This window comes from Aotus nancymaae, unplaced genomic scaffold (genome assembly GCF_030222135.1).
Source record: "Aotus nancymaae isolate 86718 unplaced genomic scaffold, 86718_ANA_hifiasm-v0.15.2.pri h1tg000021l, whole genome shotgun sequence".
Taxonomy (NCBI): Eukaryota; Metazoa; Chordata; class Mammalia; order Primates; family Aotidae; genus Aotus; species Aotus nancymaae.
The window spans coordinates 15,914,515-15,924,537 of NW_026988433.1; the positions used below are offsets into that span (position 1 = coordinate 15,914,515).

At 50.1% G+C, this 10,023-nt stretch overlaps 1 protein-coding gene across 3 annotated transcripts in view; it reads left to right on the forward strand.

Moving 5' to 3' along the window:
- NOS1 (nitric oxide synthase 1) overlaps window positions 1-8,227 on the forward strand; it is a 231,872-nt gene extending 223,645 nt beyond the window's left edge. For 2 of the 3 annotated variants that reach the window (XM_064379759.1, XM_064379760.1), the window contains exons 27-30: window positions 854-1,002; window positions 3,476-3,670; window positions 5,266-5,384; window positions 8,130-8,227. In XM_064379759.1, the coding sequence (XP_064235829.1) occupies window positions 854-1,002; window positions 3,476-3,670; window positions 5,266-5,384; window positions 8,130-8,145 (479 nt within the window). In that variant the 3' untranslated portion in view covers window positions 8,146-8,227. The remainder of the gene's footprint in view (window positions 1-853; window positions 1,003-3,475; window positions 3,671-5,265; window positions 5,385-8,129) is intronic. The other variant, XM_064379761.1, reaches the window with a different exon arrangement.
- The last annotated feature ends 1,796 nt before the right edge of the window (window positions 8,228-10,023 follow it).

Genomic DNA, 10,023 nt, shown 5'->3' on the forward strand with positions numbered 1-10,023 from the left:
TAGTGGCAGATGCCTGTAACCCCAGCTATTTGGGAGGCTGAGGCAGGAGAATCGCTTGAACCTGGGAGGCAGAGGTTGCAGTGAGTCGAGATTGCACCATTGCACTCCAGCCTGGGTGGCAGAGAGAGACTCTGTCTCAAAAAAAATACAATGTTGAGTACGTTGTGGCTGGGCACAGTGGCTCACGCCTGTAATCCCAGCACTTTGGAAGGCTGAGGCAGGTGGATTAGTTGAGGTCAGGAGTTCAAGACCAGCCTGGCCAATTTGGTGAAACCCTGTCTCTACTAAAAATACAAAATTAGCCAGATGTGGTGGCGCACGTCTATAATCCCAATTACTTGGGAGGCTGAGGCAGAAGAATCACTTGAACCCGGGAGGTGGAGGTTGCAGTGAGCCAAAATCACACCACTGAACTCCAGCCTGGGCAACAGAGTGAGACTCTGTCTTAAAAAAGAAAGGAAGAGAAAAAAAAAGAAAAAGAAAGTTGAGTAAGTTGTTCACTACAGAGCTGAGATTTCAACCCAGGCTGTCTAGCTCCAGAGTCTGGGCTCTACTACCTGATGGAGGAAGCTCCTAAGTAGTCAAGGAGCAGAAGGAAGGATTGAGAGCTGGGAGGGAGGTCCACCAAAGTCTGAACACACTTCACCTGCTTCCTCAGCGTGTGCATATGCGTGCATGTGAGCAGCTGTGTACGTTACACGTGTGTTCACACATACATCTGCCTGCCCCAGTGTTCATGAGCCTCTATCTGCATGGCGCACACTAAGTTCCCAGCACCCCATCCCTGGCATCTCAGCCACCCCACACTTCAGGCAGAGAGCCACTGGTGACATGAGGTCTTCCTGGTCCCCAGGAATGAACCCCTGCCCCATGGTCCTGGTCTTCGGGTGCCGGCAATCCAAGATAGATCATATCTACAAGGAAGAGACCCTGCAGGCCAAGAACAAAGGAGTCTTCAGAGAGCTGTACACCGCCTACTCCAGGGAGCCAGACAAACCAAAGGTAACCCCCAGCCCGTTCACAGCCCCCTGCCCAGCCCAACACGCATGTACACTGGTACACACTCATGTGTGTACACACTTCCACATCCCACTCAGAAACCCCTCACCCTCACTCAAGCTTCCTGATCTCCCCTCCATGAATTGCTCTGTGCTTCAGAAAGCATGAGTAGGGAAAATATCTATGTAAAAAACTTAACAGGCCGAGCGCAGCGGCTCACACCTGTAATCCCAACACTTTGGGAGGCCAAGGTGGGTGGATCACTTGAGGTCAGGAGTTCAAGACCAGCCTGGCCAACATGGTGAAACCCCATCTCTACTAAAAATGCAAAAATCAGCCAGGCGTGGTGGTGCATACCTGTCGTTTGAGCAACTTGGTAGCCTGAGGCAGGAGAATCGCTCAAACCTGGGAAGAGGAGGTTCCAGTGAGTTAAGATTGTATCACTGCACTCCAGCCTAGGTGACACAGCAAGACTCCATCTCAAAAATGTAAATATAATAAAATAAAATATTTAACAGCCTGTATTATAAGATTCAACTTATATGTAATATCCAGAATAGGCAAATCCATAGAGACAGAGTAGATTCATGGTTGCCGGGGCTGAGGGCAGGGAGAATGGGGGTGACTACCGATGAGTGTGGGGTTTCCATCTGGGGTAAAGGAAAACCTTCTGGAACCAGAGAGTGATGATCCCTTAACACTGAGAAGGGTACTTAATGCCACTGAATTGTACACTTTAAAGTGGTTACAATGGTAAATGTTACATGACGTGTATTTTACCATAATGAAAATGTTTGGCCGGGCGCCATAACTCACATCTGGAATCCCAGCACTTTGGTAGGCTGACGCGGGAGGATCACTTGAGTCTGGGAGTTTAAGACCAGCCTGGGCAACATACTGAGACCCCATCTCTACAAAACAGATTTTTAAGTTAGCTGGGCGTGGTGGTGTGGAAACCCCATACCCATTGGCAGTTGGGACTGTGGTCCCAGCCATCTGGGAAGCAAGAGGGGAGAGCAGCTCGAGCCTGGGAGGTCAAGGCTGCAGTGAGCTGTGATCATGCCACTGCACTCCAGCCTGGGCAACAGACCAAGACTCTATCTCTAAAAAATAATTAGAAAAAAGAAATTAAAAATATTTCAAAAAAATTTTTTAAAAATAAATTTAAGCCAGGTGTAGTGACTCAAACCTGTAATCTCAGCACTGTGGGAGGCCAAGGCGGGCAGATCATTTGAGGTCAGGAGTTTGAGACCAGCCTGGCCAATATGGTGAAAGCCAATCTTTAATAAAAATATAAAAATTAACTGGGCACGGTGGCGCATGTTTGTAGTCCCAGCACTTTGGGAAGCCAACGTGGGTGGATCACTTGAGGCCAGGAGTTTGAGAACAGCCTGGCCAACATGTGAAATCCCATCTCTACTAAAAATACAAAAAAATTAGCCAGGTATGGTGGTGCATGCCTGTAGTCCCAGCTACTTAGGAGGCTGAGACAGGAGGATGGCTTGAACCCGGGAGGCAGAGGTTGCAGTGAGCTAAGATCATGCCACTGCACTCCAGCTGGGCAACAAGAGAGGCTCTGTCTCAAAAATAAAATAAAATAATAAAGATAAACAAATAAACATCATAGCCCATAAGAGGCAATACCAATCAGAATGGACACGGCCACAGGACTAAAGCCCCCGTTGGATCTTGGGGAGCTCTGGGGGCCCCAGGGAAGGAGCCAGGACATCTGAGGTGGAGAGGGGGCACTCAGAGAGTCCAGGCAGTGTCTATTTGACAATTGGGGTGGGAGTACATCAGTCTTAAGAGTCACTACAGCCACGCCAGCATGTTCTAGCTGAATATCAGCTTCACAGGGGGAATTTCCTGGAGAAGTTAAAGACGTCCTGAGCAAACCAGTTCCCTAGAGCTGCACTAGACACCCTCTGTGCCCACCTCATACCCTCTTACCCACTTTTTTTTCTTGCTGCCGTTACAGCAGCCGGCTTTGCAGAAGTGGAAGCTGGTGGCTCCTCCCCTCACCTGCATCTCTTGCTATCTGCCCAGGGCTTCCCAGGCACCCTAGCATAGGATGCCTGCAGTAACCAGCAGCACACCTGGAAGTGTGCAGGTGTTGACACCTGGTGACCACTGGCCACCAGGAGAGAGGAGTGGGTAGTGGATGCTCCCCGCCTTTCCCCTCTGCAGGGGATGACTCTGGGAAGCAGTCTATACAGCTCCCTGGAGGGTCCTGAGCAGAGCTGAGCTTCAGTTGTCCAAAGAGTGGAGCAATGCATTCCTGCACCTTCCAACTGGCTTTCCCGCCTTCCCTATCTCACTCTTCCCAGTCCCTCATTCTTGTTCCCTGGGATCAGCTCACAAAAGATCCCACCTGCCCACAAGCCCCTGCATAAGGCTCTGCTTCCCAGGGGGACATGGGCGATGGCAGGCACATTGCACAGCCCTGCCCCTTCTCACTGCCCTCTGCTCCCTGCAGAAGTACGTGCAGGACATCCTGCAAGAGCAGCTGGCAGAGTCGGTGTACCGAGCCCTGAAGGAGCAAGGGGGCCACATTTACGTCTGTGGGGACGTCACCATGGCCGCTGATGTCCTCAAAGCCATCCAGCGCATCATGACCCAGCAGGGGAAGCTCTCGGCGGAGGATGCCGGCGTGTTCATCAGCCGGATGAGGGTGCGTGACAGGCTGGTGTCCCAGGTCCCTTTTCCCAAATCCACTCTCCTGTCTTGATGCTGAGGGGAGCCATGATGATATCCCTGCTGCCATTCATTGCACTTGCCACTGAGGGTAGAGGATATAGGTGGTCCCAAACAATGACAGGGAAAGTAGAAGGATGGCTGGGCATGCAGGAGGCATGTGGTTGGAGGCTGTGGTACTTGAAAATAATGAGTGAGTGGACTTCTGGGTAGCTACACAGAAACCATTCTAACTCAACTTCTCTTGCCCCAGAAGCTGCAGCTCTGCCCTGTGCAGTTGTGCAGGTTGAGCACTGCACAAAGAGGTCCGAGGAGAGCTGTGGAGCCCTCTATCCACTCAGTCTCTTTAGTGTGACCCTCAAGAGACACTTTTATAGATTCCCCAGGATTTTACAGAAGAGTTAAAAACTCACCCCAACCAGGTGCGGTGGCTCATGCCTGTAATCCCAGCACTGTGGGAAGCCAAGACAGGCAGATCACCTGAGGTCAGGAGTTCAAGACCAGCCTGACTAACATGGTGAAACCCCATCTCTTCTAAAAATGCAAAAATTAGCCGAGCATGGTGGCAGGCACCTGTAGTCCCAGCTACTTGGGAGGCTCAGGCAGGAGAATCGCTTGAACCCGGGAGGCAGAGCTTGTAGTGAGTCAAGATGGCGCCATTGCCCTCCAGCCTGGGTGATGAGAATGAAACTCCATCTTGAAAAAAAAAAAAAAAACGTAGCCCAACTGAAAACGAACCCACTCTACAGATGGGTGACTTTCTTCAAAATCTTCTGGACTAAGGGAGGCTGGAACCTAGTGCATGATTGTGCCTGGCTTGCCGGACACACACTCCCAACCCCTGCCCTTCCTCAGCATCGAGATGCATTTTCCCCTTGTTTGATCCTCAGAGACACTGGCCTTTGAGAATATTGACCGCCCGCCAAAGGAGCTCCCATAGCTTGGTAAATTCTCAGATGTCACAAGTCAGTCGGCCCTTGGGTCGTTTCTTGAGACTCCAGGGGAGGTTATTCTGTTTCTGTGCTTCTTTCTGGGCAACATTGAGCAGAGATGCTCATCTCCAGAGAAACTCATGCATGTCCCAGGCGTCTCCACGGTGGGCAGCTGTGGGGAGTTCCCTGAGTGCTAAGCGGCCACTGGTTCTTTCCTCCCCTTTCTTCTGGTCTCCTAGGCTGTGGCATTTCATACTAAACCCAGCCTTGCCCAGACCTGAACTTGCAGAAGCAGGTTGGAGGGAGGAAAGCAGGGAATGGTGAGGTTTCCATTTGACCTCGTCGTTCCTTTTCACCTGAGAATCCAGCGAGTAGCAGCAGTGTTTCCAGATGGCAACCTAAATGCTCTTTGCCAACTGGGCTACTTCCCAGAAAACAGTTGCCCCGTGTTCCAGAGGACAGTTTTGCTGAGCAGAGTCTTAGAGATCAAAGGTACCTCGAGGACACTGGCTTCAGCCTCATCTCTCTAGGAATCATCTTCCTTAGGTATCTTCCATTCCAGGCGTCAGGCGAGTCTGCCCCCTCTCCAAGCCCTTGTCTGCCATTTGAGAGCTGTTTTCTGGATGTTTCTGTCTTCCAGGATGACAACCGGTACCATGAGGATATTTTTGGAGTCACCCTGCGCACGTACGAAGTGACCAACCGCCTTAGATCTGAGTCCATTGCCTTCATTGAAGAGAGCAAAAAAGATACCGACGAGTAAGCTGGCTTCATCCCTGGGCGAGGGGAGGGAAGAGCCCTCTCTTCTAGGTCCTAATGGGCAGGGATGTCTGGCTTTCCCATGATGGGGTCCTCAAAACAGAAGCATCAGCACCATCTGAGGATGTGTTCAAAATGCAAATTACCAGGCCATCCCAGACCTGCTGGATCTGAAACTCAGGAGTTAGGATGCAGCAGTTTGCATTTTTCTTTCTTTTCTTTTTTTCTTGTGTTTTTGAGACGGAGTCTTGCTCTGTCACCCAAGCTAGAGTGCAGTGGCGTGATCTCGGCTCACTGCAACCTCCGCCTTCCGGGTTCAAGTGATTCTCCTGCCTCAGGCTTCTGAGTAGCTGGGACTACAGGTGCAAGCCACCACGCCTGGCCAACTTTTTATATTTTTAGTAGAGACAGGATTTCACTGTGTTAGCCAGGATAGTCTCCATCTCCTGACCTCATGATCAGCCCACCTTGGCCTCCCAAAGTACTGGGATTACAGGCATGAACCACCATGCACAGCCAGCAGTTTGCATTTCAATGAATTCTCCAGGGGAATCCTGAGGCCCCATCCAATGTGGGAGGGAACCTCTGCTTTGGGTGCCGCCTTCTGTCTGGGGCACCCCCTAGTGGAATGACGGCTCTTGCATCTGGGAAGTTGCATCTTTTTTTTTTTTTTTTTTTTTGAGACATAGTCTTGCTCTGTCATCCAGGCTGGAGTGCAGTAACACAGTCTCAGCTCACTGCATCCTCCACCTCCCGGGCTCAAACGATTCTCATGCCTCAGCCTCCTGAATAGCTGGGACTACAGGCACCACCACACCTGGCCAATTTTTGTATTTTTAGTAGAGACGGGGTTTCGCCATGTTGGCCAGGCTGGTCTCGAACTCCTAACCTCAAGTGATCTGCTTGCCTCGGCCTCCCAATGTGCTGGAATTATAGGTGTGAGCCACCATGCCCAGCCGGATCTGTGACATTTCTATCAGAAAAATCTTTCTTGTTTGTTTGTTTTTTAGCTATTGGGGTTTAGCATCAGATTTAGGGCCAGGGTTTCTTCTACAAAAGTGTTTGAACGCCACTCATTTAGGAAAGTGGGGAGAAGAATGGGCTCACCCCTGGAGCTGTATGGAGGTCTGGCACTCAGTTTTCGTGTCCTTTCCACTGACTTCCTCACCCCCTAAATGGCTGGGGCTTTCTTGTCAACACAAATTACAATTCATATGATTTTAACAATTTCACTGAACCTCTAGAAATTGCTGAAAACAGGCTGAGGCACCAGGAGACTGGGACTGCATCTCATAAACTTGAATTCCAAGGCACAGCAACCTTGATTGTAATCTTACTTCCCAATGCGCCCTGCCCCAGTCCCTGCCACAGGACAGCTGGAAACCACCCCTGTATGCCCTTTACTTTAGATTAGGTGGAAATTCAGCTGTCTCTTTTTTCAGTAGCACGAGGCATACACTCATTTCTTAAATTTGGCATCTTGTTTGTTTTCTCCTTACAATGACACAGCAGTCTCAAAAACATACTGTTGTGGCCAGAAGACTCACATCATTGCCTTTAAGGTCACAACTCCCTGAGTTGTCAAAAGCCTTTAAGGCCAGATGTGATGGCTCACGCCTATACTCCCAGCACTTTGGGAAGCTGAGGTGGGTGAATCGCTTGAGCCCAGGAGTTCAAGATCAGCCTGGGCAACGTAGGGAGACCCTGTCTCTACAAATAATTAAAACATTAGCAGGGCATGGTGGCATGTGCCCGTGGTCTCCACTACTTGGGAGGCTGAAGCAGGAGGATGGCCTCAGCCCAGAGAAGTCAAGGCTACATGAGCCATGATTGTACCACTGCACCCCAGCCTAGGCAACAGAGCAAGACCCTGTCTCAAAAAAAAAAAAAAAAAAAAAAGCCTTTTTGGCCAGGTACAGTGACTCACACCTGTAATCAGCACTTTGGGAGGCCAAGGTGGGTGGATCACTTGGCCTAGGAGTTCAAGACCAGCCTGGGCAACATGGTAAAACCCTGTCTCTACTAAAAACACAAAAATTAACCAGGCATGGTAGCACGTGCCTGTAATCCCAGCTATTCAGGAGACTGAGGCACAAGAATCACTTGATCACACCACTACACTTCAGCCTGGGGAACAGACTGAGACTCAGTCTCAAAAAAAAAAAATAACCTTTTAAATGTTTCTCTTCCTGGCCAGTTGTCTTTGTGAGCATTCATTCATTCATTCTTTCTTTCTTTCTTTCAAAACAAGCCCCTGCTAGGTGCCAGGTCCTATCCAAGACACTAGGGCTATAGAATAAATGAAAGAGACAGTCCGGGCGCAGCGGCTCAAGCCTGTAATCCCAGCACTTTGGCAGACTGAGGCAGACAGATCACCTGAGGTCAGGAGTTCGTGACCAGCCTGGCCAACATGGTGAAACCCCCATCTCTACTAAAAATACAAAAAGTAGCCAGGCATGGTGGTGGACACCTGTAATCCCAGCTACTTGGGAGGCTAAGGCAGGAGAATCGCTTCAACCCTGCTGAGGTTCTGTGAGAGGTGGAGGTTGCAGTGAGCCAGGATGGCGCCACTGCACTCCAACCTGGGCGACAGAGCAAAACTCCATCTCAAAAAAAAAAAAAAAAGAGATAGAGAGAGACGAAGACCCTGAGCCCAGAACATGGGTGATTTTCCCTGGGGCACTCAGAGAAAACAGCAGCCTTGCCCCTGCGGCACTAACTCCCCTCCAACCTCTCCTCCCACAGGGTTTTCAGCACCTAACTGGACCCTCTTGCCCAGCTGGCTGCAGGTTTTGTAAGCGCAGACTGACACTGCTGAACCTTTCCTCTGGGACCCCGCGTGGCCCTCGCTCTGCCTCCCGTCCTTGTCGCTGTGCCCTGGTTTCCTTCATCGGGGTTCTCACCCCTCAGTGGTTTCCTCGGCCCTCCTGGGTTGACTTCTTGAGTTTTCCTGCTGCCTTGCAATGCTTTTCTAATCTGCAGTGGCTCTTACAAAACTCTGTTCCTGCCCCCTCTCTTGCTGACAAGGGCAACTAACGGGTGCATGAAACCACTGGAACATGGCCGTCGCTGTGGGGGTTTTTTTCTCTGGGGTTCCCCTGGAAAGGCTGCAGGAACTAGGCACAAGCTCTCTGAGCCAGTCCCTCAGCCACAAAAGCCCCCCTTCTCCTTTTTTATGATGACGTTTTTGGTCGTGCGTGTGTATGCGTGTGTGTGATGGGCCAGGTCTGTCCGTTCTCTTCCCTGCGCAAGTATGTCAACCTTAGATCTCCACCTCTTTCACTGAAGACCCTCGATGCCAAGAAACATGTCCCTGGCCCATATTAATCCCTCGAGTGTCCATAATTAAGAGTCCACGCCCATGTACCTGAAACATGTGGAAGCCCTGTAATTGTTCTGGTTAGAAAGGGTTCAGGGCATGGAGGGAGGAGTAGGAAATTGATTAAGGGGCTATCTCCCAATGAAAGGAACATTCCCAGAATTTGATGCATTTAGATTCTGAGACCAGTGAGTGGAGCCCTCATGTGTCGTGAACCCATCTAATGGATTGGGCGAGTCCCCTCCCCAAATCCACCCATCCCACCAGAATCACTTGACTTGGCCACATCCATTGACTCCGCCATCCTCCAGCAATACCATCCAAGGGACCCGGAAGTTATGTTGTTCAAAGAAGCCTGGATCTTCCTGCTTTGCCACTGGGTGACTTCGGATGAGTCACTTGTCCTCAGTTTTTCCTAGTCATAATGTTATATGAATCTAAAGAATATGAATGAATAGGCCGGGTGCGGTGGTTCACGCCTATAATCCTAGCACTTTGGGAGGCCGAGACGGGTGGATCACCTGAGGTCAGGAGTTCGAGACCAGCCTGACCAACATGGTAAAACCCCGTCTCTACTAAAAATACAAAAATTAGCTGGGTGTGGTGACGCATGCCTGTAATCCCAGCTACTTGGGAGGCTGAGGCAAGAGAATTGCTTGAACTTGAGAGGTGGAGGTTGCAGTGAGCCAAGACAGCACCATTGCACTCCAGCCTAGGCAACAAGAGTGAAACTCCATCTCCAAAAAGAATATAAATGGGTTAAATGTTAAAGCTTTGGTGCCTGGAAACAATATCAAGTAACTATATGATTGTTATTTTTTTATTCCCCCAAAGGGGGCTTGCTGCTTTACCCCTGGGGATGAAATAACAAGCTGGTTAAAGTGCGTGAGGTTGAAGAGAGACACCGTAGTGAGGTCCCATGTGGCTTCTTCCATAGGAACCACAACTCGGGGTGGGAAGAACGTGGCCCTCGGGCTTGTTGCCCTTTGCACTTGATCTCCAAAGCTTTAAACCTGTTAAAGTAATTTTGACAAATAAATTACCCTCAACTCAGATCAAAAAATGGGCAGCCAAGTCTTCGGTAGGAATTGGGGCCGGTGCAATTTCTCCCTAGGAGACAACGTGCTGAATATACTCTCTCAGGGTGAATGCTGGGAAGGGATCCCTTTCTATACTTAAATGCTACAAGTTAATGTCAGGCGGTGCCCAGAAAGAGCCAAGAAATGTTAGTGGCCCCCAGACTACAGGGTCCCCAAGGATGCAAAGGGAATGTTGTGTCAGTTCTACCTGTTTGTTGTGTTCCGTACAGAAAACCACATC